Below are 16,057 nucleotides of genomic sequence, written 5' to 3' on the forward strand. Positions count from 1 at the left end.
GCCAATAGCATGAGTGACCGTGACACTATCTGAATGAGAAATAAATGACCCATCCCCCCATCCCATGCCCAAAGTCTCTCACCTCTTACCAGCATCTCTTTCCCACTAGCTAAGCATTAAGACTGTCCTTACATCATTTAAAAAAAAAAAAGTCATTCCTATGAATTCAGGTAGCTTTCCTACTACAGTCTAACAGCTAATGTTCATGAAGCACTAACCACATGTCAGGCAAAATGCAGCCACAGTGTACCCCTTATTATCACCCTCCTGGGTTAAGCACTTTTATTATCTCCAGTTTACAAATGAGATTAGTGAAGTTTAGAGGAATTAAGTCATTTGCTCAAAGCTACACAGCTACTAATCAGCAGAATTGGAACCTGAGTCCAGAACTATGCTGCCAAAACTTGGGCTCTTAGCTCCACTCCCCGTGAGCATCAAAGCATATATATTGTTATCATTAATTTATACTTCAGAGAGAGCTACTGTACCAGAGCCACTTCCAGGACTGGAGTAAACACAAGTTTCTGTAAGGGGAAAGCAGAAGAGGTCCCAAGGACAGTAACCACCTGGTGATGGGTCACGTAAACCTTATATAACCATAAGTTATGAAACGGGCTATAAGATGGGTATGGCTATGTTACATAGTTCATGGTTAGGCTGCTTTAATATGACTCTTTTGTTTCCTATTACCAAAATAAGCCATGTTCTCTATTGATTAGGAAATTCTAACATTCAGGTAGAGTTATAAACATTTGGTGTGTGTCCTCCTAGACTTTCTGTTCTGAATATATATTTTTTGTAAGAGTGGAATAATAGAGTTATATAGTCTCCCCCCATTTCCTGTATTATCAAATCTTTCCATGTCAAAAATATTCATAGTATTCTGATTTTGGGTGAATCATAATTTATTTAATTGTACCCTATTTTTGGACAACTGTTTTCACTTTTTTTCTGTTAAAATGATATTGTGATAAACATCCTTATGGCTAAATCTTTTCACATATCTGTGAGTGTTGCCTTCAGATCTCTGCAGTTTGAAAATTATAAAATGTTTTTGGGTTTTTGCTTGCTACTTTTAATTTATATAATTATGTAGTAGAATTTTTTAAATGCAATTAGCACAAAGTAGTTTTGCAGCATGAAAGTACTGGTTTGAAGAAATTCTTGCCCTTTGCCTGTTTTTCTGCCATCCCAGCACCACAAGGAGAAGGGGTCCAGAAAGAAGAATCAGTGCTGTGTGGCAGGAGGTGCACTCCATCGCTTTCCCAGTTTTGCGTAGAATTAGTCCTGTATATAGGAATCTCCGCAAGCATTCTGATGTAAAACACACTCATTCATTAAAGAAAGTTGATGTTTATATGCTTATGTGACTCTATTTGAAAATATCTTAAATATTTTTAGGTCTAAACTTCTCTATCTTCCATTTATTCATTAACTTTATTATTAACCCTAGTCTTCTTTTTTATTCCATAAATGTTTTCAGCTAATATTCTATTTATTATATGTCCCTGGCCCTTCCTACTTAGTTCACTCTAGGCTGTCCGTATCCATTACTAACATTTTGCAGTCTTGAAAAATCTCATTATAATATATATTTATACATATATACATATAATTATGTGAATTTATTTATTTGTACAAATTCATCAGAAAACAAAGTACCATTCTAAAGTTCAAAAGTCTCTAAATCCATCAGGATTGCTCCTATGAGATAGACAAAGTATTATCTGCATTTTGCGCATTGAGAAAGAGTGGTTAAATGATTTAACCAGGGTAAAAAAAAAATAATAGAATTTAATACTCCTCCTATTTTATCCATCCATAGTTTGTAATATTTTATAAGCCCCTATAAATTACAATTATCTTCATGTTATATTGGGTTGGTTTAATGTTCAGAATAAAAAAATAGAATGGAGGCTTAGAAGCATTTTTTTTTTCTTGCTGAAGTAAATTCTTGATCCTTAATATCAGAATATAATTTATTTCCAAGTTTTATGTATCTGATTATCTCCTTAGTTTGGTTTAATCCACTCCTGACTCTCTCCTACCCACACCCACCCAGCTAAATAATTTTCTGGTTTTAATATAACTACATCTAGACTGAATTGCAACTTTTTAGCTATATACCCACACCTGTTCTAGCATCTGATTTATAAAAATCTCCAAGTGTTATTTCAGTCCCTTCTGGCATTATGCGGAAAATGTTAATGTACTTCAAGTATACTTGTTTCAAAATAGATGTGAATCAAACCTCTGAAATATAAACCCTAAAATGAAATGAATTTTCCAAGTGGCTATATTCACCATCTGAGCTTTGTAAAATGTTTGCTAAAGTTAAAATATGTTAATTTGCAATTGATATAGTTGAATACTCATTAAAGAACTTTCTTCCATTGTTGGTATATATTCTTACATCTGCAAAGATTTCCTCTGTTAATGCTCATTTTAAAAAATTTAAGTGAGATATTACTTTTGTAAAGAGCTTAATAAGCTCATCAAACTGTGATACAATAATATATACATATAAAGCATACCTAAATGCAGCGTACTGATTATGTTCATTCACATCAGTTACATCTGATTCAGAAAACTCACCATTTCAGCCAACTAGTCATCTAACTAAACAAAATCATTTAGAATGGTGGAAAACTAAAACAGATTTAAATTTAAAGGAGTTATTGATTTGTTATCTAAAACATAATTTATCATTCGTGAAGGCAAAATGAGGCACTTGATTATAATTTCTCTAAGGACAAGGAAATATATTTTATTGTTATTTATACACTGAATCTAGCTAGCATGGATCCTAGCTACAACAGAATAGGTACCAGTAAGTGTCTATTGAAATAAAATAACATATTTATAAGAACGTTGCATTTTAATGCCACAATATATATTAGGTATTATCAATGAAAACTGCACAATTCTTTCTGTTTCATGCATTTTAATCTTTGGTACATAATTTTAAACATTTATTTCCCGGCATTCTTACTTCTAATATCTACAAAATTTCATTCATTCTTTCAACAATTAATTTTTGAGCACCTTCCACGTCAGACACTCTGAATATTACAGATAAGGTTCCTGTTCTCATGGAACTTACATTCTAGTTAGTTCACATTGTGAAGATTAAATGAGTGTAGTGTACTTTTATATGCCTGGCAACTATCGACACTTATTAGCTATGATGATGATGATGATGGAAGACACCCATATATAAATGCTATTCAGAACCATGAGACTGAATGAAATCAGCTGGGGAGAAAATGCAGATAGAGGAAAGGGTTAAGGACTGAACTCCTGGTGCTTCCTAACATTTAGAGTGGACCTTCCACTGAGAATCACAATAGAGACTGAGAAGCAATAGCCAACCAGGAGGAGACAGGAGAGTATGATGTAATGGAAACTAGACAAGTGTTTCAAAGAGGAAGTAAACAATTGTGTCAAATGCAGCTGAAAGTTTGAATTAGATAAGAGCAGGGAATTAAATTTTGGAATTGCCAATTTAGGAAGTCATTTGTAACCGTGAAAAGAGCTATTTCTGTGGAGGAGTGAAGAGGCAAGTTCAATTGGAGTGGATAGAAGAGAGAGGAGAAAAGGCAAGTCATAGAAAAGGAAATGTGAGTGACTCAGAAGCATCGAATGAGATGATCAGTGTCAACAGTAAGCAGAGAACTGCAAATTAAACCAACAAAGAGACATTAGTTTGCACCCTATGGACTGGCAAAAAATTTTAAAATAGCTTTTTCCAAGTGTTAGGAAAGCAGGAACCTTCATTCAGTGAGGTGAGGGTGTAAGTTGGTGCCTCCCTCCTGGGAACGATTTGACATTATTTAAGTATGTGTATGCCAGTGACCTCATGAGTTTGCTCTGGGGCCACACTGCAGAAAAACACCCCTCTCAGTACTCAAGGCAATGGGTAAAAAGATTTTATTGCAGGATTATTTGTGGTGACACAAAGTTGAACTCAACCTAGGTTCCATCACTATAAGACTAGATCAGTAAAATGTGGTGTGTGCACATGATTAAATATTATATAGCAGTCAGAAAGGAATGAATCATACCTATATATAGCTACATAGATAGGTCTCAAAAAGATAATCTGTAGTGAGAAAAGTAAGAATTCAAATGAGATTTATAGCTTACCAACATTCATGTAGTTTTTTTAAACACCTGCCAGAAGTACTGTTTTTTCACTTGTAAGAACCAGGTTAGAAGGCATACATTAAATTCACAAGCATGGGGACCCTCTAGAATGGATCATTCCCAAATGCAATAGCTTAAAACAAAAACAAAATCAACAGCAGTGCTTGTTACCATATCGCCCTCCAGCAACAAGTGGGTCTCTCTGCTCTCTTTTCAAAGAATCAAAAGAGTTGTCTTTAATTACATTTTTAACCTCATCCCCCACCCCAACCAAGTTCTCTTCTCATTGTTTCCTTTTGTACCTTGGACACACAGAACTGAGTTGATTAGACTGGTTAGTACCCAACATGGACCCTTCTCTAAACAATGTATCTATGAAATATATCAAACACAGAAAAATACAGAGAATCAATAACAAATGTGTATGAACCCATCACTCATATTTAATAAGTTTTAACGTTTTGCTATAGTTACTCTGTAGATTGTTAAAGAAATATACACAGTTAAAACCTTCATTTTTATTCTCCCCTATACAAAGATAACCACTGGTGACAGCGGGCCCCACTGCAAGAACAAGGTCCTCGAGGTGCGAAGTGATGAGGTTCAGACCAGAAGCTGGAGGCCTCACTGCACCACCCATGATAGTAGCTCCTGGTTCCGCAGGGCTCACTGTGCGCCTGGCGCTGTTCTCCTCTTTACATATGCTAAGCCACTTAATTCTCAGAACAATCCTGTGCTGTGTAGCCACTTTATAGATAAGGAAACTAAAATGCCTGAAGTCCCGCAGCCGTGGGAAGCAGAGCCAGAATTTGGAATTAGGCAGGCCAGCCTTAGAGTTCATGCACCACCCCTCCATGGTATCTTGTCTTGGGAGTGTGTTTAAAGAGTGGTGAGCTTTTGTTTTTCCTTTTCTTCAATTATCTCTGTCACTTAAAAAATATATACAGCCTTCAACTTCTCATTTAAAAAAAAAATTCCTCTGGATCTCGATCTCTGGGGGCCAAATCTCTTGCTTGTTATTCCATTCTGCTTCTTGAACCTGGAATCATTTTCCTCCATAGAGCACTTTGAACAAAATTTTTAATTGTTTTGGTGTTTTTTAGTCAGAAAGTTTTAAGCTTGAAATGTCTTTCCACAATAAAGCTTTTATTTATTGTTTTCTCAAACATTATACTAACTTAATATACCCTTCAAGTGACTGTAAAGTTTTATATCCTTCTATAAAATAGCTAACTATGAATACCTTTTATATTTGTAGTTTCTAGAGACCTTTTGGAATAACAGGATTCTCCTAAATGACTAATTACCCCACTTCTGATGCCTGTGTAATGCTATCCAGCAAGCAGCTGGCTTTGTGTGAAGAGAGGCTAAGAGCTCTTTTTTGTCTTGTTCATTTAAAGTCATTTGCTTCTTATTTAATATCTGCAAAGAACACAGTCACATCATAGTAGAATTTGCTGTTGTAAATTTTGGATTGTTTCCATGGGTTCCGCCTTACATCTGCATGGTGTTTAAAGCCAATGCTTCCTTTCTTTTCATAGACATACAGGGCCTTTTGCCTCATAATCCAATGTTATGCTGAATGACAGAAAATTGAAGTTGAATTTATTTAACTGTAGAGAAGGACTGCACAGAACAATACACTTATTTAAGAACTCCTTGCCTCAGGAACTGAAGGAGCTGTCTTATGCAGATGGCTTAATCTCTCTGCTGCTTATCCCAACTGTGTTCCTTTATTTATTAAGGACAGGAACTGGGCACTCTGCTTCCAAAAACAAAAGGACCCTACTAGTCTACCAGAACCAATAATAAACCAATAGGATGTTTACGCCTCATTCAGAACCGTAAAGATGTGTCCTATGTATTTTAAATAATTCTTAGCACTTCTCTGTTAGAGAAAGTATAACCAAAAGTAAAAAAAACAGCCATGAAAATATATTAATCAACTCCTAATTATACGCTGGTGGGCTGTTTACCTTATGGATTATTCATAATGAATCTTTTTTTCTCTATTCTATGTGGTATCTTCTCTGCTTATATAAAATGATTTCTTTGTTGACATTACTTGTATTTCCTGTGTCTATTTACACCTCACGACAGCCTTCAGAGATTTCTACATTTTAAAGTAAAACATTTATTTGCTTTCCCTGTTTTTGCTCGGAGATGCTGTAAATACATAGCGAATAATCTGAAGGAAGTGGCTTCTCTACGCATTGAGTACTGTGAATTAAAGATTGAGTTATCTACTTATCTTGAAACAGGGAGAAAGGGAGATCTCGGTGGGTATGTAGAGAGAAGAATACTGGAAAATATAACAGCTTTTCCTTTCTGGAGTTGGGTCATGATTGTGTAGTTTATTTTCCTTTACATCTAGTAAATTCTGGAACTATGATGCACAAGTATATTCAAATGTGAGTCTAAGAATACATTTCAATGCCATAAAAATGGGTTTTGAATTAGCTGCCATTTTTACTGTCTACTATTCTCCTAATTATCAGGTAATTGAGAATTAATTGCATAAAAATCACATTCCAAGTAGCAATTCTTTGGAGTTTATTTTTAAGATAATCAATTCTTCCTCTTAACAATATCTGCATTTAGAAGTAATAACATAAAATTTATCACATGGGCTCAGACCCATGCTTCATCTAGTTAAAGATTATATCCTGACAAGAGCACCAAAGGGACATTTAATAGGAAGGCATAATTGTTCTCTTTCATGTCAGTCTCATAAAGTTGGTCACAATGATACCAAATTTGTCTTAATGTCTTTCATTAATTAAAATATATTAATTTTTAAACTTTAAAAAATTAAAATCTAAACCACCTCTTGGAGTTAGAAACCCCACTAATTTACTACATATTTTATGTAAAATAATACTTTTCATTTGTCTTAAGTATACCTCTTTAAAGCTTCTGGAATTTGCTAAACAGCTCCATAGCCACACTAACCACACTTCCATGGACAAATATCATATCCCTTGAGCTTTGATGTTTTGAGAGTCAGTGTAAGAGAGTTAGAAAGATAGGACTTTGGGAAGAGGCCAACCTGGATTTGAATCGTGGGATCACTTCTAACTAGCTATGTGACCTTTGAAGTTAGTTAATTACGCTGACCCTTAGAGTCTTCACTGGTAAAAATAAAATGTGTATGTTTTTTATGGTAGTTGTGAATATGAATGAAATGATATAGGAGAAGGCACTCTGCACAGTGCCTAGACAGGCTAGTTTGATGACTAGACCATTATCAGACATCAGCTTCCTTCCCGCCATGTTCTTCAGAGCATGGGTGGAAACGTTTTAGCTGTGCCTGCGTGAATAAAACCCCTCTGCAAGCCCACACGAACTTAATAACAGAGCAACACAGTACACAGCATTCATAAGAGATTGCCTTGTTTCAAAAGGTTATACTCAAAAATAAATTCTCTATGTGTATGTTATTTTATCTTTTCTCTCATATAATAATATCACTTGATAAAAAGGTGTACCCCACAAATATTATCTATCAAGTAAGTCCATACTGAATCTTATTTCGACGGGCCATCCTCTCAAATTGATTCCCTCAGCCGAGTTTAAAACCTTCAGTCAGTTTGACCACTGGCTAATGCATTTATTTACTCATTGTGAGATACCAGGCGAGAGAATCAGAGAGGATCTCATTGTTTCTTCTTCTGAAACATGGGGCTATTTTCACCTACATGGCAGTTTGAGGAATTTACCAATATCTGGTAAATTCTAATTAAAACATTTGTTTAGAGAGAATTTATTTTCTGATTTAAAGAACTGGTTCTTCTTCCTAAAAGAAAGTTAAGAAGGCAGATTGAAGGTATATATAGAAATGTTATGTATTTGTATGGATGCATGAAGATTTTGAAGTTTACTATTAAAAATATGTTATTAAAGCACCTAAGCAGATGTAACATAGAAATTTTATAATTCCAGTGTTTTAAATTATTTTCTCCATGGAAACAAATTAGTGCATCTGTGTAAGTTTGTTTTCCATGTTATTTCCAAAAAGAGTGCCAGCGAAGGCTGTCACTGGGGCTGGGTTCAGATCGCAGGTCCCACACACAGGCTACTGGCACCACTCAGATCACTCAAACCACTTGTTCTTTCTGCTTTAGTTCCAATTCTGCACCCACACACATGTTAGACATGGCTGCTTAAATAATCTTTCTCAAACACTGCTTGAGTTCCCCAGTTCAAGACTCTACGGAAGCCAATTTCCTGCTTGTATTTTCTTGGCTTTGAAAGTCACGAAAATGCCTATTAGATGCTACCTAGAGTTAACAGATTCTTTACCAGGAGCCTTGCACGTGATTTGTCTATGTCAGTTCAACCAGGAGGCTCAGCAATGCCTCTCAGTTCCAGGCCACAAGAGCTAACTCAGGCAGTCAAGTGTTTCAGAAGGGAGCCACGTGATCAGAAATTCTCATGTCCATTGGCTACATAAATTTCCTTTGAAAACACTGGTAAACTTTAACCTATTAGCTGTTTGAAAATTAGCGTGATGTTGCAGGCAGAAAGAGGCCAATATATTGAGTCTGCTAAAACACATTAATTCCGTGGGGTTTCAGAGTAGGGACAAGCTTCGTATGGTCATCCAGGCAAAGTGGAATAAACAGCAACTCTAAAAGAATGTGGTTTACTCTATACAAAATATCTGGACACTTAAAATGTCTAATCAGATGAATATATTCTGTCATTTCAGATTTACAACATCAAGTAGAGGCACTTGGGCTAAAGCTTCAGAAGGCAGTGACCGAGATGGACAACTGTAAAGAAAAGCTCATGTAAGAGCGGGGACATTAACCATCCTGTAAGAATTTAGAAAGACCCCTGTGTTCTCTGTAACTCTAGGGCAATGACTCAGTGGTGTGGCTAAGGTCTCTGCTGCTTTTCTCGGCTGCTTTTCTGGCCTAGATTGTATATTGAAGGACTTGTAAGTATTTTAAAATACATGAAATGCTTCTTTCCCTCAGTAAGAAACTTATCTGTCCATGTATTAAAGCTTTCCCTGGTTGTTCAAATGTGTAACTTGATGTGAAATATTCTGTGAACTTCTTCTCTTATTGTTTTTATTATTTGTCCAGAAGAAACAACATCGAAGTCGTTTCTTAAAATTACAATTTTAGGTTCAGAAAGATAGTTCAGTGTCTTTAAAATGCTGGAGTAATTATGCTTTGTAAGTGAGAAAGAAGATACTGGAAAACAAATGATAGGAAAGTCCCCTTATAAAATGTCCAGAGCATTATTTCTTTTAAAAATAATTTATTTCAGAAATTTAAAAAATTACTTTACAGTATAAATATAGTACATGTATAATTATTGCACTAAAATAGAATTTATATAACTTTGAAAAGCAAGTATGGGCCAGCCCCGTGGCTTAGTGGTTAAGTGTGCGCACTCCGCTGCCGGCGGCCCGGGTTCGGATCCCGGGTGCGCACCGACGCACCGCTCCTCTGGCCATGCTGAGGCCGCGTCCCACATACAGCAACTAGAAGGATGTGCAGCTATGACAGAAAAAAAACTATCTACTGGGGCTTTGGGGGAAAAATAAATAAATAAAAAATCTCAAAGAAAAGCAAGTAAATTCTTTTACTCTGTGGTGTATAATCTAGTAGCTCTGGTTTTCAGTTCCTATATTTTAGAAGGATGAACCTCATTAGAAATATAAATATTTAGAATGCTTAGCAACCAAATGTTGTGTTGACCATGGACTACTCCTAAGAACAATATATTTAATAAAATTCTTAATAACACAAGGCAGAACAAGTTCCAAAAATTCCCTATCAAATTAATGTACACTTGGATTGTTTGTAGCAAAATAATTTGTTTTTTAAAAACAAGAAAAACCAAATATTCCTGCTGTATAACACTGTGGTTAATAGTATAGTAAAGAGATTAGTTCAACTGTCTGGTTATGATGGCTGGGGTTGAAGGAATAAGTGGAAAGTGGAGAGGGGGTCCTTGGATGACTCACTGGGCCCAGGAATCAACTTTCTGGGTCAGAAGAAATGTGAAAAAGTGAAACAAAATGGTGATTACCAGAAAAAAATCATTGTGGGGCTGGCCCCACGGCGTAATGGTTAAGTTTGGCACGCTCCCCTTTGGTGGCCCAGGTTCATGGGTTCAGATCCTGGGTGCTGACCTACACCACTCATCAGCCATGCTGTGGCACCAACCCACGTAAAAAGAGATGGAGACTGGCACAGATGTTAGCTCAGGGCTAATCTTCCTCAAGCAGAAAAAGAGGAAGATTGACAACAGATGTTAGCTCAGGGCCAGTCTTCCTCAGCAAAAAATAAAAAAATTAAAAAAAAAGATCATTGTTCCCCACCCTCTCGTAACATCAAGGAGGGCTTTGGCCGTACAGATGTCTCATATGGAGAGCAGCCTAATCAACCACAGCTACCACGTGACTTTGGCTTCTTGGGGCTCAGGAAGTAAAGAAGGCAGTCCGGGACTGGGAGGCGGCGCTGACCCTCGACTCAGCTAACAGGGAATTTGTGGACACACCAAGACTCGGCATGTAGAGTGGAGTCCTGGAAGGTTAGGGGAGAAGCTAAATGCAGAAATAAGCACACTGAGGGAAAGGAGCAAAGCTCACTGGCTGTGACATGAACTGATTTTTACTGAATAAGTTTGCACAGAATCCTCTGTACATACAAGGAGGCTGCCCATTTAGTGTTGACACATGCTCCATGGTATTTTTGTTGATTACATTGTAACAGAATTTACAATATAAGTGCTGAGGAATGGTAAGAGTCAGAGGAGACCTGAGCTGGAGGGAGAATAAACCAGCTCACTCAAGTCCACCGGCTGAATTGCCTGGAGGAGGTCACCATACAACTGCAGGAACGCCGAAGCTGGTGCTTCCTGCCTATGTAAGGACTTCTTAAAATTAGAAAACGGGCAGAGTACCCATTTTTAGAAAGTGTTACTTATGAAGGATAGAGCCACTAAATGGCCGCAACTGCTGGAGACCTTTCCCTCTGCTGCCTGCACCCAGCCCGTCCACCACTACTCCGTCTAGCCCCCTCACTGCCAGGACGAAGTGCAGTAGGGCGGGCCTTTGGGTCAGAGGCTGCGCTGCTCACCTCAGAGCTCAGGAGGTGCCCAGTAGTATGTAAGTACTATTTTATTTATAGGTTAAAACCAAATTTGCTACTTGACCATTGTTTCATTATAAATTAAGTTTGAAGTCAAAATAAATCACTCAAAAATTTTGACATAAAATTTGTTAATAAATTGGAGATTTACTATACATACCCAAACATTTTTGAACTTCCAGATATTGGAAGGTGCTATGAAATCAGGTTTCTTTACATTTTTAATGCTCACCCTTTGTGGGGCTGGGGGTGGGAATTAGTTTCACCTATCCAACTTAAGATAATTCTTCTGTTCAAAGATTTTTAAATGCTTAGATAAATTTTGTGGATTTTTACTTAAGGGGGAGAAGCAGTTTTTAAATGGATAAACTTGAGCTTCTTTTTTCCTTAAAGTTCATAGGAAAATATTTTGCAAAGTTTATAGGAACTTGTTATGTATTTGAAGACAGAGATTTTATCAGATTTTATCAGGATGCTTTGATGCGGTAACAGAGGTAGAGTGGTTTCAGGTTAGGCGATCCAGCGGCTCAAAACATCACCAAGAATCTTGACGTTCTTTCTGTCTTCATCCTGCTGCCCTGAGCACTGGCTTCACCCCAGGGCTCAGTCCCCTGTGATCACGAGTTGGCTGCAGTTCCAGGTACCACATCCAAATGTAACCACCCCTGAGGCGGGAAGGGCCTGTTTTCCTGGTGTCTCCTTAGAAGTGGGAAAAAAAGCCTCCCAGAAGCCGCCAAAGGGCCCTATCCTTACATCTCTTTACCTAGAACTCTTTACATGTCGCTTCCCAAATGAATCACTGGCAAGGAGAACAGGACACCACAACCAGCTCAGACCAAGCAGGATTGATCCTAAGAACAGGTGGTAACGGGGCTCTGAGCCAGGAGGAAAGCTGTAGTGCATGTCTAGAAGGTAACCAGTAATGTTAGTTGAACAGGTAGAACGTTAATGATGCTCTGAAAAGTTGATGATGAAATGTTCTACGAATTTTTTCTTTTTGGTAAGGAAGATAGGCCCTGAGCTAACATCCGTTGCAAATCTCCCTCTTTTTGCAGAGCTAACATCTGTGCCTATACTCGTCTATTTTTGTATATGCGACACCACCACAGCATTGCTTGATAAGCGGTGCATAGGTCCATGCCCAGGATCCGAACCTGCGAACCCTGGGGCGCCGTAGGGGAGTGTGCGAACTTAACCACTACACCACCGGGCCTGCATCCCTACAAATTTTATTTGTATATAATATCTAGATTAATTTAGAGAAGTAATAAAAAATATGGATGTTATGAAATGCAACTTTATTGCTTTTAAATATATATATAGCTTAGAAATATACTTTTATTACTTACATATATATGTTATATGTATTATATATATATTACTTTCATATATATATCAAGATAAACATAGATAAATAAGATGAACTAAATAAGAAAGACTGCTATAGATGGTGAGAAATTTTTAGGAATTCCTGAAAGAGAATACACAGGAAGGATAATGAAAAGCATGAACTCTACAGAGCAGTAAACTAGAGGGAAACCAGTTGTGTGGTGGGCGTGCAACAGGCAGGACCTCACTTGGAATCAGTTAACACAAAGAGAAGGGAGTGACATCTGGCACATCATTAGAACAGTGGCTCTCAAGCGCCAATCTGCAGAATAATCCTGGGGAGCTTACTGAAACTGTGTATTACAGCATTAGCTCCCCTACAGACTCAATCCTAGGATCAGTTTCTGGGCTCCATCCCCCCAGATATTCTGACTTTACATTTGGATGTGAGGCGGCTCCAAGCAATGTGCATTTTTAAAGCATTCCTCATGTGATTCTGGTGCAGGTGGTCAGATGAAGCCCATTCTGAGGAATCAGATTTGGAACATTTCAGCCACTGGCCCCTCACCAAACCCCCTCCAATCAACACGCCCTTGTGTGAAGCCGCATTGCGAGGCATCTGCACACAGAATAGAGCAATGATTATGGGGACTGGAGCTGGGGAGCCTGGCAGTTATTGAACCCCAGGAGAGGCTAGGGTCCCCACATCCCAAGGCAAACCTCCAGTTTGCCCCCACCATACCCTGCCCCTTCATCACACCTTTCAAAAACAACCTAGGGCAGAAATAAACAGCAGAGCAGACAAGTAAACAGAGACTCTTCAACTAAAACAACAACAGAAAAAAATCAATGAAAGCAAGAGCTGGTTCTTTGAAAAGATAAACAAAATGGACAAACCTTTAGCTAGACTCACCAGGAAAAAAAGAGACAAGGCTCAAATAAATAAAATCAGAAATGAAAGAGGAGAAATTACAATGGACACCTCAGAAATACAAAAGATTATAAGAGAATACTACGAAAAGCTATACACCAACAAATTGGATAATCAAGAAGAAATGGATAAATTTTTAGAATCATACAACCTTCCAAAACTGAATCAAGAAGAAATAGAAAATTTGAATAGACCAATCACCAGTAAGGACATTGAAACCATATTCAAAAACCTCCCAAAAAATAAAAGTCCAGGACCAGATGGCTTCCCTGGTGAATTCTACCAAACATTCAAAGACGACTTAATACCTATTCTCTCAAACTCTTCGAACAAATTGAAGAAGAGGGGAAGCTTCCTAACTCATTCAGTGAAGCCAACATTACCCTGATACCAAAACCAGACAAGGACAACACAAAAAAAGAAAATTACAGGCCAATATCACTGATGAACATCGATGCAAAAATACTAGCAAATCGAACACAACAACACATTAAAAAGATCATACACCACGATCAGGTGGGATTTATCCCAGGGATGCGGGGATGGTTCAACATCAGCAAATCAATCGATATGATATACCACATTAATAAAATGAACAATAAAAATCACATGATCATCTCAATAGATGCAGAGAAAGCATTTGACAAGATACAGCATCCGTTTATGATAAAAACTCTGACTAAAATGGATATAGAGGGAAAGTACCGCAACATAATAAAGGCCACATATGACAAACCCACAGCTAATATCATTCTCAATGGAGAAAAATTGAAAGCTATCCTTCTAAGAACAGGAACCAGACAAGAATGCCCACTTTCATCACTCTTATTTAATATGGTATTGGAAGTCCTAGCCAGAGCAATCGGGCAAGAAAAAGAAATAAAAGGGATCCAAATTGGAAAAGAAGAAGTGAAACTGTCACTATTTGCAGACGACATGATTTTAGATATAGAAAACCCTAAAGAATCCACCAAAAAACTTTTAGAAATAATAAATGAATATGGTAAAGTTGCAGCATACAAAATCAACATACAAAAATCAGTGCATTTCTATACACTAACAACGAAGTAGCAGAAAGAGAAATTAAGAATACAATCCCATTTACAATTGCAACAAAAAGAATAAAATACCTAGGAACAAGCTTAACCAAAGAGGTGAAAGATCTGTACACTGAAAACTATAAAATATTGTTGAAAGAAATTGAAGACGACACAAAGAAATGGAAAGATATTCTATCTGCTCTTAGATAGAGCAGATAGAGCTCTTAGATAGAAGAATTAACATAGTTAAAATGTCCATACTTCCTAATGCAGTCTACAGATTCAAGGAAATCTCTACCAAAGTTCCAAGAACACTTTTCACAGAAATAGAACAAAGAATCCTAAAACTTATATGGAACAACAAAAGACCCCAAATAGCCAAAGGAAACCTGAGAAAAAAGAACAAAGCTGGAGGTATCAAACTCCCTCATTTCAAAATATACTACAAAGCTATAGTAACCAAAACAGCATGGTACTGGCACAAAAACAGACACAGAGATCAATGGAACAGAATTGAGAGCCCAGAAATAAGGCCACACATCTATGGACAGCTAATTTTCCACAAGGGAGCCAAGAACATACAATGGAGAAAGGAAAGTCTCTTCAATGAATGGTGTTGGGAAAACTGGACAGCCACATGCAAAAGAATGAAAGTAGATTATTATCTTATACCATACACAAAAATTAACTGAAAATGGATTAAATACTTGAATGTAAGACCTGAAACCATGAAACTTCTAGAAGAAAACATAGGCAGTACACTCTTCGACATCGGTCTTAGCAGCATATTTTCAAGTACCATGACTGACCAGACAAGGGAAACAATAGAAAAAATAAACAAATGGGATTACATCAAAGTAAAAAGCTTATGTACAGCAAAGGAAACCATCAACAAAATGAAATGACAACCTAACAATTGGGAGAAGATATCTGCAAACCGTACATCTGATGAGGGGTTAATCTCCAAAATACATAAAGAACTCATACATCTCAACAACAAAAAAACTAACAACCCAATTAAAAAATGGGCAAAAGATATGAACAGACATTTTGCCAAAGAAGATATACAGATGGCTAATAGGCACACAAAAAGATGTTCAACATCATTAACTATCAGGGAAATGCAAATCAGAACTACAATGAGATATCACCTCACGCCCATCAGAAAGGCTATAATTAACAAGACAGGAAACAATAAGTGTTGGAGAGGATGTCGAGAGAAGGGAACCCTCATACGCTGCTGGTGGGTGTGCAAACTGGTGCAGCTATTATGGAAAACAGTATGGAGATTCCTCAAAAAATTAAGAATAGAACTACCATATGATCCAGCTATTCCACTGCTGGGTATTTATCCAAAGAACATGAAAACACTAATGCATAAAGATACATGCACCCCTGTGTTCATTGCAGCGTTATTCACAATAGCCAAGGCTTGGAAGCAACCTAAGTGCCCCTCAAGGGATGAATGGATAAAGAAGATGTGGTATATATACACAATG

The 16,057-nt window shown here is 37.2% G+C and overlaps 1 protein-coding gene across 1 annotated transcript in view; it reads left to right on the plus strand.

Annotated features, from left to right (window-relative positions):
* LEKR1 (leucine, glutamate and lysine rich 1) overlaps positions 1–16,057 on the plus strand; it is a 185,409-nt gene that overhangs the window by 110,009 nt on the left and 59,343 nt on the right. Inside the window, exon 7 of the mRNA XM_058556444.1 lies at positions 8,858–8,939. Within this exon, the coding sequence (XP_058412427.1) occupies positions 8,858–8,939 (82 nt within the window). The remainder of the gene's footprint in view (positions 1–8,857; positions 8,940–16,057) is intronic.

Source organism: Diceros bicornis, chromosome 15 (genome assembly GCF_020826845.1).
Source record: "Diceros bicornis minor isolate mBicDic1 chromosome 15, mDicBic1.mat.cur, whole genome shotgun sequence".
NCBI lineage: Eukaryota > Metazoa > Chordata > Mammalia > Perissodactyla > Rhinocerotidae > Diceros > Diceros bicornis.